Source organism: Cynocephalus volans, chromosome 2 (assembly GCF_027409185.1).
Source record: "Cynocephalus volans isolate mCynVol1 chromosome 2, mCynVol1.pri, whole genome shotgun sequence".
In the NCBI taxonomy this organism is placed as follows: Eukaryota; Metazoa; Chordata; class Mammalia; order Dermoptera; family Cynocephalidae; genus Cynocephalus; species Cynocephalus volans.
In genome coordinates this window covers 4,744,747-4,768,279 of record NC_084461.1, presented here as the reverse complement: position 1 = coordinate 4,768,279, position 23,533 = coordinate 4,744,747, and the positions used below count along the sequence as shown (strand labels likewise).

The 23,533-nt window shown below is 42.9% G+C and overlaps 1 protein-coding gene across 1 annotated transcript in view; it reads right to left on the bottom strand.

The window, feature by feature from the left end:
• ADAMTS16 (ADAM metallopeptidase with thrombospondin type 1 motif 16) overlaps positions 1-23,533 on the bottom strand; it is a 165,843-nt gene that overhangs the window by 114,993 nt on the left and 27,317 nt on the right. The window contains exons 4-7 of the mRNA XM_063087445.1: positions 7,496-7,742; positions 3,915-4,114; positions 2,401-2,484; positions 98-257 (exon numbers count right to left, since the gene is read on the bottom strand). Coding sequence (XP_062943515.1) covers positions 98-257; positions 2,401-2,484; positions 3,915-4,114; positions 7,496-7,742 — 691 coding nt within the window. The remainder of the gene's footprint in view (positions 1-97; positions 258-2,400; positions 2,485-3,914; positions 4,115-7,495; positions 7,743-23,533) is intronic.

Here is a 23,533-nt window from a genome sequence, read left to right as displayed (position 1 = left end):
AGTATAGAACAAGGGCAAAAATACTCAATACCTTACACCACCCACTGAAGGTGCACACCCCACAAGTGGTCCTCAGAACTCTGCTGGAGGGTCTTACCCAAAGTATCACAGGGCTCATTCTTCCAGGAACATATGTCCAGACCGGTCAGTAAGATGGCATGGTCATGGCGTGTTCCATCTTTCCCCATCAATCCAGACTGCCACTGGCAGAAGCTACTCAAGGTGCGGTCCGCATGGTGACTGATCACCAGCCCTGGCTATTGAGAGAGACCAAGAGCCCCACGATCATGGAGAGAAAACATGCTCTAATGCATTGTCATCACAGAAAACTATCGCTAACTTGGATTTCGCATACATAGATGGATCTGAATGGCACATGAGCCAATACCTCCATTTTATGCATTGAAATCCAAAGGAGGGCGTATTCCATAAAACCTGTGCAGATTCAGTGCAGACTCTTATGCATGTTTCTCTGGTTCCAAACATAAGCAGCTGGGTGTATCCGGCTGACCCTGAATGCTTGCTCAGTGACCCAAGAAAGATTATTTCTGTGCATGAATTTTGTGCATTCAAAATCTTTGAAAAATACTTTGCAAAATTATATAAGGCAACAGAATCATTTATACATGGCTTTGCACATACATGTATAAGAACACACCTGGACAGTCAAATATTCATTTCATACCCAAGTTGGGCAAGTGGGATTTCCAATTCATAACTCTTTAAGTATTTATTATTACAGTGTTAAATTAAGTAACTTTCCTATAGGGGCAGCATGTTTATGAGGAAAGGTAGGTCAATTGGGAAAATTTATTTCTAGAAAATAAACTTCAACTAGAAGGAAACTATATAGAAAACATTCCACCTACTCATAAACAAACTCACATACTAAGTTCTGATGGAGTGACGGTAAAATATCAGAGTGAGTAACATCAGAACTCTTGGGAACTGAGAAATTTGGAGAGTAGTGGAACATGCATTAGAGCAGGATACACCAAATTATTTAAAGTTTACGGTATGCTCTGTTTTCCTATGGGTGGTCAGAGAAAACCGGGTTAAATACCTGATTTCAGGTCACCATCGTGTTTAAAGCTTTCACTCTTAAGAGTGTTGCGTTAAAATTTTTGTCTCTCACTCACTGAAGATGTTTTCTCCTAAAACGTTTATTTTGTTTTTCCAGGGAGTGAAATTCTCCTAAGCTAAATGCTATACATACACACTGGGGCATGCCTGACATTCTTCAGCTGGTGACTTCCAGGAAAACTGCATTAATTTGAGTTAACACAGGTGTACGATCAAACGATAACCTTGCTTATTCTTTGCAGCTTGGATGAATTCCAAGGTGAAAACGTTTTAATACAGGAATAATTAACCTGTCACCTGAGAAGCCCTACTAGTTCACTAACCCCCCTCCCCATCCACACTCTTACACAAAAGACAATGAAGTTGTATCTTCCCTGACTAGTCAGGCTGGAAATAGCTGCCAGCCACTAAGCCCGCCTTCCAGAACTTTAACATCTGAAGGTATCTTAGATCTTATGAATCATCTCAGAGATCATCCAAAAATATCTTTGTTTTATAAACAAGAGTGCTATGGCTACCAGGAGACTTAGAGTGTCAGCAAGGGTAGGACTGAAGTCTGGGTGCCTGTCTTGGGTCCAGGGCCTGCCTTCCTTTGCTGAACCAGTGATTGGGTTGGAGCTAAATGGAAGTGAGAAGCTTCTGTGGCTCAAATACCCCCACTGCTGATATGTGAAATCTTCATAAGCATCTTCCTGTGAACTGTGAAACTCTATGCATGTACCAGGGTCTGCTGGGGGCAAAGGAGATTCTTTCACCCATAGCTACCAAGATCCAGCATAATGTAAGTTTTGTATACAAGGAGAGCAATGCCCTTGACATTCCAGAATCTCTATGAAAATTACAGCCAAAGACTGAAGGTACTGAGGGTTAGTGTGACCAGCCTTAGGAGCCAGGAAGCAGTACAGTAACGTAATGCAGTGCTGCAAGCACCACTTTACTTCTGCGCTGCAACACGTGTCTAATCTTCCAGCACAAACCAAGCAAGGATCAATTCCAATTGGTATCCTATAAGCTCAGCTCACAGTGGCTGAAGACACACTGTGTAATCTATATTCCTAGTGTGCTCCCCTCTGAAATAGGGCAACTCTTGCATTGCATTTTCTCAAAAGCCAATTAAAAGAGTATTCTTTACTACCCTGCCCAAAAGACACGCACACACATATAAAGTAGAATGAACTGAAAAGAAAGTCACTGCGCTAGACACAAAGTATTAAACGATTTTGTCCCCAAGAAAAAGAGAAGGAAAGAAGCCACAGAATGATTATATTAAAGAAAAGAATGCATTTATTTTTCTGGGATAAAAAAAAGATAGAATACCTGTTCATCTTCTAGAAGAATCAGACCTACAATTGCAATGTTGATGTTGCCTCCTATTGTTCCATCTTTGAATAAGGCCGACACCTGAAAAAGACAGGAAATTGATAATTCACATCAGCCCCTCATACATGGCAACATTTTCCCCCAGCCTGCTAGTGGGCCTGGAGTCCTGCTGCTGAAGGCCGACCCCCGTGTTCCCCAGGGACAGAGCAAAGTTAATTCTCTTATATTGCTAGAGAGGCAGAAACAAATCCAACTACCAATTGCTGAATCCTTACCATTGGTGCCTGGAAGTAAAAAGCTCCAATTTGGGGTGAGGGGGGTCCACTTCTTATCACCAAACACCAATGAAAGGATTAGGAGTTCTCTGGGTTGATCAATGTCTCCTTTAGAATACGGAGAGATTTTTTTTTTTTTTTTTACTCATAGCAATGACTACATAAGCCAAGTATTCCTAAGCTCTCCTAGCAAAGAATTCCAGAAGCCCGAGAGAAATGCCTGGGACAAGACCAAGAGGATACAAGAAACAGAAGGAAAGAATGTAGTGAGGAAATGAAAGGGGGATGCAGGCATTAGAGGTGACGGAGTGGCTTTCAGGGTGACGAGCAGGGGCAGTGTGACAACCACGAGTGACACAAGGAGCTGGTCCGAGGTGTAGCAATGTTGGGAAGTCCCGCAGAACAGAGGCCAACACTTCCACAGTCAGAGCAGCTGGGCCCTGAAGTCCTCAACCCCACGTAGCGGGAGGGGCTTACTGCACTGTTTCCCTCTGTTCCCTGGGAGGTCATAAACCAGGCGGTTCAGTCTCCCAAAATGATGCTCGCAGTGATAACCATGCAGCATCATAAAGAGACAGACACATTTGGGGGGCTCTGTTTATCGAAGCAAAAGAACATAAAACATGCTTTTAAAATATTGTCATTAAAACTATTTTTAAAACATACTTTGGTGACCCAAGATTTTGTCTTTGTCATCTAGATTGCGCTTTCATGGAATGGGGCTCATTCTTCAATACTTACTACAGCTGTCAATTTGAGACAGAGACACATTTTACCTAAGATTATATACTAGAAGATTGTACTGTTTTTCTATTCTTGTAGACAAATATGATTTACATTCAACATTTGAGCATGAATATTCCTAAAAAGATAGGGATTTTTATATAGCCATCTACAATCACATACATAATGCTGATGAACAGATTTACTGCACTAAAATGTCTCAGCGTCCTCTTAGGGATTTCTTGTAAATGAAGACATCAGTAAACCCAAAACATCCCACAGGCTTAAAGGGACATGGACAGGGCCAAATAATTTTTTCTCCTTATTTTATTCTCTGAAGTTCTGAAAATGGCTCTTTTGATTGGGGTAGAGTGAGTAAAACCAAGAGTTATCACCAATAACATATTCCTTATGTGTAAGACATAAATCCACAAGTGGGAAGTAGCATGTGAAACACACACACACTATTAAATGGAATGACACAGGAGACCTCAACAAGAAGGATGGTCCTACCATGTTCAGTATCGTCAGTACGTAGGTGGTGATGTTTTCATGGCCGTGGTTTTGCATCATCTTTTTGTCAACCACCACCAACGTCTCCACATTCAGTTCTTCATTTCTATGGGACTTCAGAAGAGAGCGCTTATGCCGGAAACAAGATTTGTACTCATCAGGCAAGATGAAAAGGTCTTTGGTGGGAGGCTGGGGCATGTCTGTGGAGGGACACGGGAAGAGAAAATGAGAGCAAAAGTCATCACATAAAGCCAGTGGTGTACCTTATCATGTAGACATTTGGTCTTAATAAATGCTCATGATACAAACAACGTAAACTTTGTGATGTAAAAATTGCGTTAAAGTAGAACACTAAATACTCTTTGCATAGTCTAGGTGTCATTGCTGTATTTACTTTTATGTAATTTTGTCCTGATTTAAAACAACAAGAGAGGAGGCTCTTTGGTTCTGAAGCCCCAGCATCTGCAAGTACAATGTTAAAAGACCATGGGCACACGGATGCGCGGAACAGGGCTGCTCCAGAAAAGAGCAATGACAAAACAGCGGAACTAACAATCACAAAAGAAAGCACTGGCTTGCACTGTTTTCCTATTTAAAGCCTTTTAAAGACCTGACAGTTTTTAAAGTTGAATTCAATGTCGGGACACATAACTGATGTGTCTATATTGTTTAAAATAAATTCTAAGCTGCTCACTGCAGAGCTGAATTCCCTAGAAAGCAACATAAATAATCTGCCCTCTTGGAGGGCATTTAAAATCATTAACTTAATTAACATTATATTAAAAACAATTAGGTTTAGTTGATGCCTCGGAGAGAGTGATTAGAATTGTTTAAATGTGAAAGCACACTTTAAAAAGCCCACATACTTAGGTGGCATGCATCCAAAAACTATGCAAACTGTATTCAGGGAACACACTGTTAGCAGAGACTGTCTTGTTTAACTGGAACTCACATCCAATACATTTTATCTCTCTTTGCTAAAATACTTCCAAACCTAAGTGAACCTTTTGGAGAATAATGATTACACTGGCCAGTGTTGAGCACTGGTCACTGCCATATCTGTGATTTCCACAGGTGTGACCCCCACCCTAGAGGTTGCCCTGTGCAGAAGCTGAGGATAGGGCGATAGAGGCAGAGGGAATGGACCTGACTTGCCTGGAGCGCTTCCCTAGCAAGTGTTGGAAATGGGTTTCAGATTTGAGCAGTGTGGTCCCAGAGCCCTCGATCTGTTTCCACCAGTGGGAAACTCATGTGGGATGAAGCCAGGACACAGAAGGGTCCCGGCAGCTGTGGTCCTCGGTGCGGGGTGCAGAGGGTAGAAGCACTGTGGGGTACTATCTCACTGTCCAGGGCTCTCACAAACCCCTCAGAGCAAATCCCTTGCCCCTCAATATGTTGCCTGTAGCATCATCCCCCAAACACGTGAGCCCCAGCCAATGCCCCTGCATCAGCTGAGAAGCAGCAGGTCCGCTCATGAGTCCAAGCTCACTGCTGACTTTTAAACAAGTCAGTTTGCCTCTGTCTGCCCTTTTCACAGAGAGTTGCCTAAATGGACACAGAGCAACAGCTCTGATTTCCTGAACCAGAGACTCTAATAGGGAAGAATCCTTAATTGTGAACCCCATCTAGATAGAAGAACGTGACCACCCCCTCCTGCCTCCAACCCCAGGGAAGTCCAAAGGCCTCAGGGACCACACGGACTATCTATTCACAGACAAGAGGTCCTGAGAATTAAATGCTTCGGCCTGGAAGTGATGGGTGTCGACTCTGACTGGTCACATGGCCCCCAGCCACTTGGGGCCCAGGAGTGCAGTACTATCAGGTGCCCGGCCAGGAGGGGTCAGAAATATCCGGCAAAACAAATGGCAGGATGTCGATCACCAAGGTCTTCCACCAGCACCAAGTGTTTCATAGAGCTTTCCTTCTCTAGTTTTATCATGACAACAATGGCTACTTTTTTCCATTTTCCAAATACAAAATTAATTATACATTTTAGTTCTCTTTCAAACACCCGCCTCTCATCACCTCCGGCTATTGAGATTCTAAAACATGTTTCAAGGCCACACACCCTGATACACACTCACATGCCTATGCACACATGCACACACCCCATGCACACGTGTACACCCACCCACACCAAACTGAAAGCAATCCCAATTACTTGTGTGCAGAGATGTGTCCTAGCCTTGCTACTGGCTTGAGCGGCTCTGATCATCTCAGGTAGGAACAAAAGGGTCATTCATCTCAGAATTGTCAGCACTGCCAGGTGTTCTCAGGGTCTGCTGCAACATCTGCTTCAGACCCCAGTGTGGCCTGTCAGAGAGGTTAAGACAGCCCTGACACCTTCTCTACCCAGATCCAGGTGCTCAGGTCAGTCAATTTGTCCCTGGTACATGGAACTTGGCCTACCCTGGCCACACACCCCGTGAGCCCTGCCAACACGAATCCTGGCTCTATCCTTGCTGATGCCTCAGCCCTGCCTCTTGGTCCTGCCCCACTTGCCTCTGCTTCTTTTAGTGGCTGAACCTGTAGGCAGCTACTGCTGCTATGCACGCCCTGTTCTAATACTCACCAGCCTCGGGCTTCCCTGACATCAGATCCTCCTCCCCTCTGTTTCTTCGCAGCTTCTTCCCACTGCTGCCTGGAGCCCACTGACTTAAGTTCACCTGGGTTTGAGTTTTTCATGTCTGCCTGAATATAGCACATAACTTCCATGTACAGGATGACACGGGTTCAGATGCCGCACAGGCACTGATAGTTTAAGTGGTGTTTATTCTTCTGTTGCAGGTGCCTCGTGATTTTTGTTTGTTCACCTTATTAAACAGGATTCACCCGCAACACGCCCACCTCTGTTTTAGGGTGCTGGGTATAGCGGCCAGCAAAACCGAACAAGCAGAGAACAATGGGGCTGGGGAGGAAAGGACTTTGCAGAGACTCATCGGGGGAAGGTTCAATTGAGTGATGATTGAGGGGAGAGCAAGGGAGTGAGGAACATTCTAGAAAACACTGCATATGGGTTCTTGGATTTGTGAGAGGTTTCTACAAAAAATGTGAATAACAAATCACCTCCTAAATGGTCATGACAAAAAAGACTTCCATAAAGCCTTGGTGAAAATTGTAGGTAAATTATGTCATGCACAATCTGCCCTTTTGATGTGGTGGAATAAAGTATATAAATATGTATATAAATAGATGACCTCAGCAGGGAAGTTATGTGGGCTTTAATAAATCTAAACTTCAAAAATCTAGGATTACTGAGTCAAGATACCAGGGTTCTTTTGAAGATGTCTGGTGGATTCTGTACGTCTGAGTAGTGTGTCATTGAATCTGTCCAGGGAATAACTCTTTAAAAAAAAAAAAAATGTCAGCTGCCATTACCTATCCATCTCCCAAGGAGAGATGATTTATACTGAACTTACAGATAACAACAGCCTCTCTGGAAGCATCACCTGAGTTTAGCAATAACAGTTAATAAATTTCACCTCCTGGGCAGACATACCGCAAAGAAAATAAAAAATCTTCCATCGGCTTACATACATGTCCAAATCATTAACTACATAACAAGAATAGCCCTTACATACATTTCTTGCGTCTTCCACAGAAATGCTGCTTTTGTGGGAGGCCGAGGTGGAAGCTGCCACCGTGCAGGGGTTGGCCGGGCAGCTCCCGCTTCCTGGCGGTCACCATGGCCTCGTTGGCCCTGGCAGGCAGGGGTCCCACGGATCTCTTGTACAGCACGTGGGAGGCAGAGCTGTTGACTGTCCCTGCGAGGTGGGAAGGGAGTGGCTTTAAGAAGTAATCTGCTTCTTCTGTTCGTATCATGCCTGACTGGAAAAAATAAAGAACAAGACACAATTATACTTTCTAACTTGGAGACACGGCCGATTCTCCAAGGATTGTGCTTTTCATTATTGTTTTACAAACACGCTGTTCCCTCCAGTGGGAGCAAAAACCTGGGCTGAGAATTAGGAGCGGGAGACGTCTCTCTCCACACGGCCTGAGCTCTCTCCACCTGCCCCTTGTAGAAAGATGCGTGTGGAGGGAGCTAGTCCCTGACTTGGTTCTGGGGACAGGGAGGGGACTGCAGCACATCACAGGTGGCCAATTAAACCAAAGGCAATGGATGTTCCACAAGCAGCACGTGCACAGACTTAGATATTAACATATGCGGTGGATGGTCCCAGAAAAAGGGTAAAGTTAGAATTGCTAGAGGAATTTGTAAAACTCTGTTCAAATGAATTTTAAAACTTGAATAAAAGGTGACATTTTCTAGAAAAGTGTAACTTAAAATTAATCCAGAAGAAAGCATGAGAAAACTTCCTTAGGGAACTGGGAATTTCTTTCTAAGGAAATCATTAAAGGAAATAGGAAAGAAGTGATTTTATTAAAATACTAAAAATATCTGTACATCATATAGACTAGCATAAATGATGTTAAAAAAAATCTCAACTTTTTTACCTTTTAGAGTGACAGATATTTTTAAAGCTCGTTAATACGATTGTTGGTAAGCATGAGGACAAAGAGTCAATTTTACATTCTGGGGATGTGTAAACCGAGGCCACACCCAAGAGGGTCAGCTGCCATAGCTATGTGGCATAGGCTATCATCGTTTAAAATGTACTACTCAATTCTAGGAATTTAATCTTTTGGAATTCTTCCCAAATACTTCTTGTAAGCACTTTTTCAATTCTGGTAAATTACGTGCAAATGTATATTGTATCATTGTCTGTAATTGCAAAAAACACAAATAAAACAAAAAAATAAAAACGATAAATTATTTAGGTGTTTACCAATAAATTCAGGGTAAGTTTTTTAAAGTACATTTATAAAATTGGAGAGCATATAACCATTAAAAAATATATAATTACATCCCAATAACATTCCTAATTAATTTTTGAGATACTGAAACTATGGCCAACATTTTTTATGTGATACCTATTTATCACTTTCAGCAGTTCTGTGAGATAGGTATTATTAATATTCCCTTTTTATGGGTGAGGAAATAGAGACATAGAATGATTAAGTAACATTTTCAAGGTCACTTGGCTAGGAAATAAGGTGTAGGGATTTGAAGAAAATTAGAATAAGTTCAGAACCTATAAATTTAAGGTTTATTGTATAGGGTTTCCAAAATATATTAAATTTTTAATAAGTATGTAATACAGTATACAGTGTAAACCCAATTGTGCTCATTTAAAAAATTTTGCATCTACACTTAAGAAATTTTCCTGAAGGACTCATGAGAAATTGTGATTGCGGTTATCTTCAGGGACAGAAAGTCGAATAGAAGAGATGCATGAGAAAAATTCCTCTGAATTTTTATGTCATATTGCACTATTCAAATTTTTAAAGTTTGTGTACCTCCACACTTAAAAAAAAAAAGGTCAATGGTGTTGCTGGATCATGAGATTACAGATCATTTTAAAAAATCCTTATAAATGTTATTAAATACTGCCATAATTTTACAATACAATTATCTACTTCTGCAGAACTTCAAGGTATCATTAAGAACTCTCCAAGGGCCAACTGCATGGTGCACTTGGGAGAGTGCAGTGCTGGGAGTGCAGCAGCACTCCCGCTGTGCAGGTTCGGATCCTACATAGGGATGGCCGGTGCGCTCACTGGCTGAGCGTGGTGCGGGCGACACCGAGCCAAGGGTTGCGATCCCCTTACTGGTCACAAAAAGGACAAAAAAAAGAACTCTCCAATACTGAACTATCAGTTTTATGATTGTGCTGATTTTGTTCAGTTATTTGAGATAACTTAGTTAGTACACTGAGTTAGACACTGATTAAGTCCTTGAAGATGCTGACACATGGGGCCTGGTCTAAGTCTACCTCTGATTTAGCGAGCCTGAGTCTGATTCTCCCTGGGGTGTTGGGGTGGGACTTCCTTGCCTCAGTGCCTACCAGATGAAGTCCTGGGCTGGGCTGCGCTGTTCTGAATGCATTTGAGTGTCTGAATACTGTGGGCTGGCAGGTGTGGACAAGTGTTTCTTAGATCTGGAGAAAGGGCCAAATATAACTGAAGGGGAAAGTAGATTGGGGATGGGAGACATAAAAAGAAGGCAGCCCAGGCTTACACTTGGCAACACTAAGCATTGGCCACTGTGTTCCTGTGGGTATGTGGGAGGGAAGACAAAGGTAAACTTGGTAAACTATCAATGAAGCCATCAGACCATGGGGGGCAGACCTCCTGGGGACTAAATACCAACCAGCCATGGAAAGGTGAAATACTTGGAATTTATGCCCCAGATCCAGGCGGAGGAGGCATAGGCAGCCTCTCCTGCAGTTCTGTACTTGAATGACTTGGTAACCTTTTTGACCTTCTAGAACTCTACCAACTAAAGGAGGATCCAAGAATACTTCTACCAGAAGAGTTCTACCAGCAATAGCCACTGTGGAATTAAATAATGGCTGATGATAGTTGGATGTCATTCTTTTTGCACTTTCACTAACCCAGGAGTAGCACAAGCAATCATTAACAGGTCAACCTCGTATAGTGACACTACCCAAATACGTTTCCCACACAAGGTAACTAGTTTAAATACTGAACTGAAAAAGAAAAAAAAAATGTTTTCCTTTAATAGAAAGCTTTTCTGATACACAAACAATTCCTTGCTTTTAAAACCACCCTTTAGAAGACCATCTAGAATAGATGTTATTCAGCATCTCTCTTGCAAGCCAGAGTAGACTCATGGAGAAGAACAGGCCAGATGAGTCACACGTTCCAGTTGTTTATTAACCGGTTCTAACATTTATTAGCTGTGTGGCTTTGATTTACTCAGCCTCTCTGTGCTATTTGTCATCTAGGAAGTGGATAAAAAGATAGCTGCTTCCACGAGTTTGTAAGACTTGACACTAATATATTTAAAACACATGACCTACAGTGAACCTTCAAAAAAGGTTTTAATGAATTAATGAAAGAAAGAATGTAAAATATTCTTCACCCCTGATGATCTCTGATTCTCTTCTTATAATTCAGCACTTCTCTGGGGGAATTTTTCATTGTGCAGTATGAGATCCCTCTGCAGTCCCAAGTGTTGGTGCCCCCAACACCACAATCGTCCCAAATGCACCTTTGCTTCTGGCCTGTGACTTCACTTTTTACATTCTTTCTGGCTTTGTCATCTAAAACGCTTGTGTCCTATGACAGCTGTTCCAGATTCAAAACCATCTTCTACTTCCCCCCAGGTTCAAGGCTACATGCTGGGTATCCATGGCTGAGAGGGCCAGATCCCTTGCAAGAGTATCCTGTTGCAGCTGGCAGACTGTTGAATTTTCATTAACAAAGTAGTCAAGCATTATACTTGGTTCATTAATAATTTAGTCTGAGTTACAATATTTCATATTTAAATAATTCCCAATTTCATTACATACATAGAGCACAGTAACTGATAAGACTGATATTTTGATATCCCTTGATAAGCAGTAGATAACGAAAAATAAATAAATTTTTAAAAAAGTTACTGCATTAGCTTGTTGCATTATTAGCCTGCAAGCTTATTTAAAAGATTAAGTAAATCATGGAAGATTAGTGCTTTCATTTTATCAAAGTTTTTCTTTACTGAATCAATAATACTTATTTGAAAACTCATAAAATGTCTAGTGCACAGCTGCCTATTACCCACAGTAACCACCAGCACGTCAGCTGGGTGAATTATTACCCAGGCTTCAGAAAGGGCCAGTGTCCTCAGGCTTCACACAGGAGCTCTCTGGGGCCCCTATCTCCACTGCCAGTTCTGCAAATCAGTTTACACTGGGAAGCTCACCAAACGCTCATACTACCTTCACAAGGAAGGAAAGAGTATGTGTCTTGTCAGTGCTGATAAATGCTATTTCTGAGCAATTTAAGAAAATCCTGAAGCTTGAAAAAGTAGGAGGTTTACTATATTACATGTGTTATTTACAATTAAAAGTTCATAGATTTTTATTAATTGTGTACCTACTGAGATTTATAAAAACTGCCCATAAAAGTTGCACAAATCAAAAAATAAAATGGAAATGAAGACAAAATGAGTAAATACCCAACCACGGAGCCTAGGAGGGTATTTCAAAAAAGTTCATGGAAAAAATAGAACTAAAAGGTAATACAAATCCTTCCACAAACTTTTTGGAGTACCCTCCCATACCTCCTCCAGTGTGAGACATTCCCACTAAACCAGTCCCAGCCTGTCCCAGGTGGCACCATGGCTCTAGCTGGCTGTCAATAAATACAACGAAGAAGTGATTGGGCTCATTATGACAAACAGGCATTTCAGTTCCCAAATAATTTCATTTTTCACTCTCCTCCTTTATCTTTTCTCCAAAGAATGATTTGTTTTGAGAATGTTCTATTCATTCTAGACTTTTTAGTGATATTTCTGAAACACTAGACAATTTCAACTTTTATCGAACTTTCACTGAAGCCAAACTCTGCGTTTTATTTCCTTATAACTTCAGGATGAAACACGAACTTGGACCAAGGCCAGTTTATCACTTGCAACATATGCCCCAAACCACAGTAAGTATTGTTCTGTGATTATATGTGATGTTTTTAAAATCAAAATTCAGCCAATATCTTCTAAGAACCTAAATAAACCGAAAAGCTCCCTCTTTCTCAGGGGATTTTGTATTAGATTCTTTTCACTCCTCTCTGCACTGCACCTGGCTGCGGCACTGGGCTTTCTCAACCCTTCTGCCTTCGAGGACAATGGGGCTGATGTGCTGGGCACAGGAATCACTCAGCATCCTCAACCTGAAGAAGTCCATGCTTCATAATTTCAATCATTTGCTCAGCTCTAAACCTGATCCCTAGTCACTTTCCAATTGCTTATCTATAGCTTCAAAAGGCTGATGTTTTGACACCTGATACCTTGACAAAGTTTTCAGGTAAAGTATCATATTCTTGGTTACGGCATTAGTAATGTCATCATAATCAGCAAAAGAAGACTCAGCTCTAGTTTCTCTCAAATCTTGGATCCCACCATAGTGATATCAGGTCACATCTGCAGCCCCTGGGCTCGTGTGGTCGGAATGTGGGAAGAAGAAGGGGAAAGACTGACACAGGACTGAAGGGAAGAAAAGCAGGACTGTGAAGGAGCCAGCTGGTGCTGACCGGGTGGTAGGCATAGAGGGGCATTTCTCTCGTGGAGGAAACTTTCAATAATCCCTTCCTGCATCAGCACAACTCAAACAAGTAGAACTCAAATTGTTGAATTTCATCTGGGCCTTGTGACCTGGTAAACGAGGCCAGTGTAACAACCAGCACAGCAGAGAAATGTGACTTTGGTGAAGTGCCAACCACCTACTACCCGACACATACCATCACAGGTTGGTCCACACATCTTCTGTGGTTGCCACACAGCTGTGCACACCTGAGCCGTTAGCCAATCAGGCTTTTGATACATTGTATGGCATTAGGAAGACTGGAGGAAGCACAGGTGTAATTTCAGGGTACAATTTAAGAATGCTCTATGATTATCCCTGGACATTCCAATTACTCATTGATTGTGAATTTATTCAAGACCAATCCTGGATCTATGTGTTCTTTGGCCACTGTTAGAAGCAGCGCTTCCTTCTTTCTTCAGAAATCATAACTGAAGCTTCAAGTGTGCAATACTATAATCACCCACCTTTCAGGTGTTGTCCTCAAACCTAAAGAGCTCACATATTTTTAGCATTTAATACTAATTTAATTCACTTGGACATGAATTAATGTACCAAGATTTCCTGTCTTACTCTACAATCTAATCTTAGTAGTTATTTTTTCAGGAAGATGGCTAACTAGTGGGGGACAGCCCTCCCCTCTAATGCAAAGAAAGTGCAAACCAACAAGTGGATAGTCACCTGTAGAAATCCAGCAGGATAGTGAGGAAGACCACCCAAGATCTGGAAACTCAAGATGGTGGTATAGGAATACAAGGAAAATATCTGACCAAGACTAGCATAGAGACTGGAGAGATCCTGCAGTGCTAGGACAAGGTGGGGTAGAGTTGGGGGTCTGTGATCAGCACTCCCACCACAGATACCTCCAATTCAAGCTATAAGGTAGCCATCCAGTCCTTGTCAGCAGTGAGCCCAGCATGGGAGCTGCCAGGAGCCCACATGATTGCATTTTTCCAGAAAGGGAGTGCAGAAATACTTCCCCCAACCCCCTCAGTCCCAGGCTGCCACTGGATGTCACCATTTGGGACAGGACTCCTGTACCCAGCCCTGCCCTACTCACCGTGATGTCTGCCTGACTTCCCAGGGGAAAAGGAGTCTTGCCCAGCTCTGGCTGCCCCACAGCCCTCTCTCTTCAATGGAGAAGTTGCAGGGGGCATGCCAGTGAATACTGGATGCATGCAATTTTGCACAGTGTGAACAGACTCTCTTGGACCCACACACTTTAGTGGAGAAGCCTTGGAAAGCCCATTCACCTCCTGGAACATGGAGACTGCTCAACTCTGGAGAGCCTGCCAGAGCCTCCCACCCTACAGGAGAGGGTGTGGGGAGTGTGCTGGCCCCTTCTATGTGTTTCTGTTAAACTTGCCTAGATCCACCTGCTCCAGAAAAGAAGTTTTGCAGAGCCCAACCACCTCCCCTGGGGGAGCTCTGAGACCTGCCCAGTTTGTCGAGCCTGATAGGGGAACTCCACACCATCAGAGAGGGTGTGGGGAATGTACAGGCCATTCCCAGGTACATGCAGTTCTGTGCATCTCTTGTAAACTTGCCTAGATATATGCCCACCTTCTCCTGGGGAATTCAGAGACCTGCCTAAATCAATGAGCCTGCCAGAACATCCCATCCCAGTGGAGAGGGTTCAGGGAATGCACTGGCCCCTCCTTGGTGCACACAATCCCCCATATCTTTGATAAACTTGCCTAGATCCACCAGTAGGGAAGCTTCAGAGAGAATACCCACCTCTCGTAAGGACACAGAGAAGTGCCCCAGCACTTCTTCCAGGGTATGCAAGCTGTTCAGTACCCAAGTCACCATGCCCACTTTAGTGGAGGAACAGCCCATTGCTATAACATGTACCCTGGAAATTGAAGATGCAACAGTGACCCCAGTGTTGCTCACCTCAGCTTGGGAAGCACTGAGTGCACCAGTACAGTTTGGGCCCTGTCCACAGCCACAACCACCCTGCCCAATATCACCAGTCCCAACAAAGAACTGCTGGGGGCCCCACCACCTAGGCTACAAAGTCACCCACAGACAATTCCAAGATTAAATATAGTCGAAGAAGTCCCACGAAGACTACACCAATGTGTTGACCTAGAACCAAACCTAAAATGCCCAACCTGACTGTCAATATAGAACACTTCTACAGGAAGGAGTTTCTCCCTTCAAAAACTATTCCAAAAATTAGAAGAAGTGACTTCCCCACCAGATGCCCAGACATTGATGCAGAGATAAGAGAAATATGAAAAAACAGGGAAATATGAAACCCTCAAAGCAAGACAATTATTCTGCAATACCAGATCCCAAAGAGAAGGAAACCTGTGAAATGCCTGAAAAGGAATTCCAAACAGTGATCTTAAGGAAACTTAACATTATGCAAGCAAATATAGAGAAAAATCACAATGAAGTCAGAAAAAAATATTAGGACTTGAAAGAGAAATTCAACAAAGAGACAGATATAAAAAAGAATCAAGCAGAAATCCTGGAACTGAAGAATTCATTCAACAAAATAAAAGATACAACCAAGAGCTTAAGCAATAGGGTAGGACAAGGAGAAGAAAGAATTTCTGAACTTGAAGATAGGCTTTTTAAATTAACTCAGTTGGGCCAAGAAAAAAGAAAAAAATAATTATAAAAAAGAAGAAAGCCTAAGAGATGTATTGGACAACCTTAAACATACAGACATCTGTAGTATGGGTGTTCTGGAAGGGGAAGAGAAAGGAAAGGCATCAAAAGTATATTTAACAGAATAACAACTGAAAACTTCCCACATATTGGGAGAGATAAGGTCTTCCAGATCCAAGAGGCTCAAAGATCCCCAACAGATTCAATCCAAAAAGGTCCTCCCCAAGACGTGTTATAGTCAAATTGTAAAAAGTGAAAGACAAAGAAAGAATTCTAAAAACAGCAAGAGAAAAGCGTCAAGTCACCTGGAAGGTAATCCCTATTGGACTAACATCAGACTTCTCAACAGAAACCCTACAGTCCGGGAGAAAATGGGATGATATGTTCAAATTGTTACAAGGGAAAAACTGCCAGCCAAGGATACTGCACCTAGCATAGCTGTCCTTCAGATAGAGTGTCTTTCCCAGAGAAACCAAAACTGTGGGAATTCACTACCACAAGACCAATTCTTCAAAACATCCTCAAGAGAGTCCTACATCTGGAATCAAAAGAGCAATAACTACCATCATGAACACACAAGAGGGAATAACCTTAGTAGTGACATGGCTTATGACTAGAACTTAGATGGAAATGATACTCATGACTCCTAGTAGCATCCCTGGCTGAAGAATGAATCTACAGTGAAAAGTGACTCTTTGTTAGGGGTAAATGCTTCTCACCCAGTGCTTGTTTCTTCCGTGTGGCAGAACCTGGGAGCACAGTATTCCTTGTACCTCACTCACTCCTCTGCAGGGAGGGAGTGACTTATCTGGGAATTGGGACTCAGAACTGGGCATGCATAGTACAGCTCTTTCCTCTCAGGGGCAGCCTCCACAAAAGAAGCTTATGTGAGTATCCTCAATGGATCTTGGTCACAAGATAAACCTAACTCCAGGTGGGACAGCTGCACAGCAGCGGCTGCCCCAGGTGGGTGACTGCCAGAGATCTATCACCTCCCGAAACTCAGTCGGTAGGTCCAAACTTGGAGTCCGGTTTTAGGAAATTCACTCACCTGTACAAATATCCGACATTCTCCAAAAATGGCTTTATGAATAATAAACGGTATATATGGTCTACCACTGAGTAACTCCTTTTGAGTCTATTCTTAAAAAAAATAAAATAAAATAAAATTCAGAATGTAGGTAAGAGAAAAGGGAACTACTGAATCTTCTCAAACCCCAACATTCTCCATATAAAATTATTTATTTTTATATGAATGTAAGTCACTCCCTTTTCAGTGGTTCTCCTAGGTCCAAAATCTAGTTTTCCAATGTTCTCAGAACACAAGTTTCCAAACATGGAACAGTCAGTGAAACAATTAGATTTGGGGGATTAAGTAATATGGTATGAGATTTCATTATCTGCTCGGAGGCTGACACACTATACACTCATTAACTTTTTTCACACCCATCACTTTGGAAGCAGGTGTCCTCAACCTGAATTTAATTATATCCTCTAAATTTCAATTTATACATCTATAACATCAGCGTAGCTTATCAGCAGTACTGTTAAATAATTTATTTCCCAGTAAAAAGAAAGTTCAAACTAAAGAAGGACAAATAGAAGAAAGAAAAAAAAGTGGTTACAGCTTGGGACACTGTGGTTGAGAAGAGCTTCTGCCCAAAGACAAGGGCAGTTTTCCTGATGACAGCAACAAAGACCTTGGACTGAAAACCACGACCATATATTGGGTCCCTTATGTCCTCTGAATGAAAGCGGCACAGAAGATTAGAAATGATCATACATCAAAGGCTGGTTTACTCTGCTCATTGTTCAAGGACCACACGGGACACCTGACTTGCTACGACATGGGGAATATTCTCTGATGTGACTACAGTGGCTTTGCACTCACCAAATACATTCCTTCTATTCTATTTCATCTGACAAAATTGTCCAGTAATAGAGGAGAGGAGGGAGGTTTCGGTATATCTCTTCCTAGAGGGATAATTGCCTTAAATATAAAAGCAGCGTTAAGTCCAGTGGTACCTTTTTGTGGGGATGCCCAGCAAGTAGAGTGGATTTTTTATGAACAGCTTCCCCCACACGTCGGTTCTGACATTTCTTCGTAATCATTGATCCAACTTTTAGAAATGCAGGAGAAGGTCCCACATGCATTCAGCAGGACCAGAATAGAGGATGACACACTTCTTTAGGGAGTGGCTACCTAAACTTCTGCTGTCATCTAAGTCCCAGAAGGACCCTGCCAGCAGAAGCACATGGGAATGGAAAAAAGGAAGCAAGCACTCTGGTGACAGCCACTGGACCAGGACAACAACTCCTCAGTCAAAAGGAGACAAAAGGAAAAGAAGTCAGCATGTGGTCCACGGAAATGCAGCGAGGGCACTGAGAGAGAAAGTATGTAATTCCATACCCATCGGGGACAGAGCTGAAGAGAAAGAATGCTGCAGAAAGGCAAAGCAGCCGTGTGGAGAAGAGGCAGGAGCAGCTCTGTGAGACTGCAGTGGGCAAGGACAGAACCATGAAGAGATCGAGAGAAGGAACAATGGATCGGCAAGCCGGGCGGTAAGACCCAGCCCAGGAGTTCCACAGCGTACACCAACGTGAATGCAGTGCTCCGTGCTGATTAGTAGCTACTGGATCAAAGAGAAGAGAAAGTTATGATAAAAAGTTAATTACAAAGTTGGCACTGAGGACTCTTTACTCTTGTTTCTACTTACCTTGTGGGAAAAGAGCGTAAACTGGATCATTCCTTCCTTTACAACCTTGCAGTGACATCCCTGATTTGAGAATACAACCCAGCAGCCCCTTGGCAAGGATTCCCATGAGTCTCCACCCCTGGCCCGGGTTGATCCTCCCAGGTTCCTGTCATGCATCTCTCCTGGAGCTCGGGACACTGAGGCCATGGCGGACACCACTTCCATTTCAAGAGGACACAGGTCGCTTTTGGCCTCAGAGCGTTCCTTCCTTCTTGCTCATGCCTCCCCCAGACCTCCACTGCCTTGCCTGGGTCTTTTTTATCATTCAGTTTGGCATGACATGGTCATGTTGCTCCTAATGGAGGAGCAGATATTAGATCCAGGCCTAGGGGCACACACAGTGACCCTAGAATAGCCAGTGGTGGCTTCCAGGGCCACAGATCTGGTTCAAGTCCTACTCTGCCCCTCTTCAGGGGGTGAGCTCCGTGTGTGTGTGTGTGTATGCGTGCACTCATCCTGAGACCTAGTTTCTCTGTTGGCGAATAGAAGGTAATTCTACAGTCATTTCACAGAGTGAGTGTGCAGATGAAATATACACACTTCAAAGATGGCAAAAAGAAGGTATATCAGAGCTGCCAATCAAGATCACAGACCCTATTTTCAAAGAATGAAGGCAGTGCGTGGCTACCTGAGGAAGAGAGGTGATAAAGCCCATGCAGGAGTCTGCACAGGTTGGGAAATGATCCAAAGCTGCCGGGGAGTGGCAGCTAAGCCCGGACAGCGACTGCCTGGTTTGTCCTGGCAGAGCAGATGGCCACAGTGGTGAGGTGGGGCCGGCAGGAAGACGACAAGCACACGTGTTTCTCATTAGAGGCCATGGGTCCCCAGAGTTTTGTCACACAGATGTACAAGCCATTGCTGGAATCATCCATGTTTTTCTGCACACACTCAATCCACGCCAGTGTGCTGTCCGATGGCACCCTTCCCTCTGGCCGAGGCAGGCTGCCGGCTCAAGGCGAATTCTGCAATGAGCTCATTAGGTTGACACTTAGCTCATGAATCAGCTGTTTTCTCTATGTAATTCTGCCACTGGAGATACTTCTCTTCCCAAACGGTTTTGGTGTTGATCTCTCACAACAGTGCTCATGGAGCTCGAGGTCCCAGGATGGTCACAACGTAAGTCTCTTAATTATATTAATATGGATTGCATTCACTGACTGATCACCTAATATTCCCCTGTCTCTGTCCCAGGCACATTGTACCATGTTAGTGTCATAATCCTCAGAGCAGATTTGCAAGGTAGAGATTGTCATCTACATTTTTGTAGATAAAGAAACTGGAGCTCGAACAATCCAAGTATCCATCACCTGACAAATGGATAAACAAAATGTGATACATCTGCACAGTGGAAAACCACGGGGCAATGGAAAGGAATGAAGTACTAATAAACACTACAACACGGATGAATCCAAAAATATTGAGTGAAAGAAGCCAGAGCCAAACACCCCATGTTGTATGATTCCATTTCTATGAAATGTCCAGAAAAGGCTGTGCTCTAGAAGCAGGAAGCAGACAGTGGTGGCTGGGACTGGAGTGGGAACAGGGGGTGCCTGCTAATGGCCAAGTGGGCCCACTCTGGGGCAATGGAAATGGTCTAAAGCCAGAGAGGATTGCACAACTGTGTATATTTACTAAAAAAATTCCTGAATTGTGCACTTAACGTGGTGAAGTTTTGTTGTATAAATTATACCTCAATATAACACTTAGGAAATAAACAAAGCCTTTTTTTTTTCTTTTTTTTCTGACTGGTAAGGGGATCTCAACCCTTGCCTTGGTGTGGTCCATACCACGCTCAGCCAGTGAGTGAACCGGCCATCCCTATATAGGATCTGAACCCGCAGCCTTGGTGATACCAGCGCTGCACTCTCCCGAGTGAGCCACAGGCCAGCCCTAAACAAAGCCTTTTAATAAACACTTAAGAAACAAACAAGGCTGCTGGGCTCTTGCCCCAGCCATTTCCTCCAGGAGTGGTGCTCTCTCCATGCACAGGGACCGTGCAGAAGTCATCCCTAAAGTGCCCCTGTGAATAACCAGCCTCACAGTGCAGCACAAAGACTCAGAGGACGACTGTAGGGGAAGATTCCTCACAAAACAGCACAAGGCGAGTGGCGGAGCCAAGGCCAAGAGACTGCAGCCAGCCCCAGGAGTGTGGCGTGCACTTAGGTCCCTTCCCCTTGACTCACAGAATATTGTAGGACTGTGTGAAAGAACCTGCCAGGTTTCCTTTCAGCAACTGTTATGTAAATGTTTGTTTATATAACAAAACCTTTCAGCAGCTAGGCTGTGAAACCAGTTGTTTACCTGTGGGTTTCCAGCTGCAGGTACAGGACAGGAACCTAGTGTGCCTTCACTGAAGACAGGATTGATAGGTTGAGAGTATTATTGATGGAGTCTGTCAACTTCTACACATCCAGCCATGATCCTCAAAACTTTCTGTCTCGGCAAATCATCTGAGACGTTCCTCCGTCCCCCAGATAGTCTGACTCAGCAGGTCTGAGGTGGGTGTGATCACGTGCACATGTGGTACGATTCACAAAACTGACACCGACACACACTGTTTGTGTCACGAAGGCCAATGCCCTGTACACTGTGGGCTCTGTCATATTTTTTTCCTAGCCTTGCACTCAGGGAGCAGGACAAATACTACCTCTGTGGGATAATCCGGTGCTGCTGATGTCTACCATATACTGAAGAGCTTACCTTGGACACAATTTGATATTACGTGGAAAAATAAAGTTTGTTATAACTGATGTCTCCTTATTTTCAAGCAAGTTGACAGCAAATACCATTATTTTATGTTGATAAGTTAATAAATATTAAAAGCAATACCAAGTACAATGATTCTTCATTAAGTTCACTGTCATAGACTGAAAATATGGCCTCATAATGGCTTTAATAAAATAGGGCCCGAGGAAGGTCATTTGTACCAACAATGTGTGTTCTACATGACTTCCGTGACACATGTAACATTCTAGGCAGTTGCTTTAAACATCTGTTGCTAAGGATACCAAATTTGACCCTTCATAAATTCCAGCCTCAGTTATATATGACTGCATATACTCTCATACACATCAGAATCCCAAGAGGATTATAAAAGTTATGACTGATCCTATTTCCAGGCTGCTAGCTCAAATTGTACAATCGTTCTACAATGTGGCAATGCATATTCAAAATGGTCTTGTTTAGAATCCCTTCCTAATAAGCTGTTATCAAGAATGCATTATGCAAAGATCACCTGTTTTTCTTTCTTTTTCTAGAATTAAGACATTGACAACACTATGGCAAAATTAGTTCAGAAGAATCTATGCTATTACTGTGCAGGTCTTCCAAGCAGCATCATCAGGAGACAGTTCACTGCTAGAAAACTTGGGCAAACCCATCACTTCTAGAGAAACAAAAAAAGAGAAAACAAAACAAATGAACAAACAGAAAAACAAACAAACAAAAAACCCCAACAAAGAAGAAGAAACCAAGCCTAGGTCAGTCCGATACTATGACTCACTGCTCGTCTCTTTCAAACACTATGACGCAGTCCATGGGTACCTTTGCTGACCAGCAAGGAGAGGCTGTGATTCTCGCCGCCGGCTCAGAGAGAGCAGACCCAGGAAAGCTTGTCAGTGACTTCCTCCTGCTTTCCAAAGCTGGAAAAACACCCTGGCAAAGGTAGACTAAGCGTGTGGCCCCAGAAGTAGCACGACAGCTATTCTGAATCACAAAAATATATTTTTACATTAATATCTCAGTGGATTGAATGTCCCCTCCAAATTCATTGAAGCTTGAATTGTGTCCCCCAGGTTTTATGTATTAGAAATTTGGTCCTCACTGTGACTGTTAAGGGGGTGGGAAATCCTATTATAGTAATTGAAAGGTGCGGCCTTGGAGAGGTGATCATATTGTAAGACCGTGCTGTAGTGAATACATTAATAATAGAGGTCAGGGGCGTGGTTTTTAGGGCCTTAAAAGCAGAGCACATGAGAAGTTAGTCTCTTGCTCTCTCTGCTCCACCGTTTCCACAATGTGGTACCCTGCCTTCACTGTCACCACCACCAAGATCCTCGCCAGAAGTGTTCCCTGGACTTTGGACTTCCCAGCCTCAGAAACTGTAAGCAATAAATTTCATTTTCTTTATAAAATGCCCAGTTCTGTGTATTTTGTTATAAGCAACAGAAACAGACTAAGATAACTGCTAATTTAGCTTCTTTTGTTAGTTATGATCATTGGAATTCTCTCAGCCACTGAAAATTCTCAGAGATGGATGAGGGTCACCTACATCATCTCTCCTATCATTGTCTGTGCAAAATAAATATCTGTTGGCCTTGATTCTAATCTTGCAGGAGTCAGTACCTTCTGTAAAGAACTCACAAGAAGGATACCATGGTTCAGTTTAACCTTCACATACTTGGGAATCCTTTGTTTATTTTTGCCTCAAATAATTTCTCAGATAGATCATTTCCAACTTATTATTTAGGACAAGGAAGTTGAAACTTAGGCACTGGAGGATGGGATTTAAAAGGACATATGCAACTACCCTGAACACATCAGTGGCCCCATGCTATGTGTCCACTCATTTATCCCTTGCATGTCACCATAACTCAGACATGTAAGACAATGTCTGCTGAACACTGAGGCTTAGCCCCTGAGTATGCTTGCTCTTCTACAGGTTACTGTCACCACGCTGAAGCCTGTGGCTCAGTCCTCACATGAACGTTCAAAACCCACGTCAATTCTGTAGACGTCTAAGATATCTCTCAAATCTTATGGTTAAATATTATCGTTAAAATACAGGTGAGAGCTTGAAACACAGTAGATGATCAATAGACAAAAGCTCCATGTCCCTGATCAGATCATAGACCTGGTCTGTATAGGGTAACTCCCTGGCCAGTGAAGTTATTAATGTTCAGGTACCCCAAAAAATAATCCAACAAAATGAAAAGTTTCTGAGAGTGTTTTGAAATCACTATGCTTGTATATATAAGTGTGTATGTGTCATTTATTGACAAGGATTCCTAATAAGTTATATTTTTTTCATAACAAAAATGTCCAGGACCAGTTCTATCAGCAATTTCCAGGTGACACGCTCTTCTTCTCTTGGTGG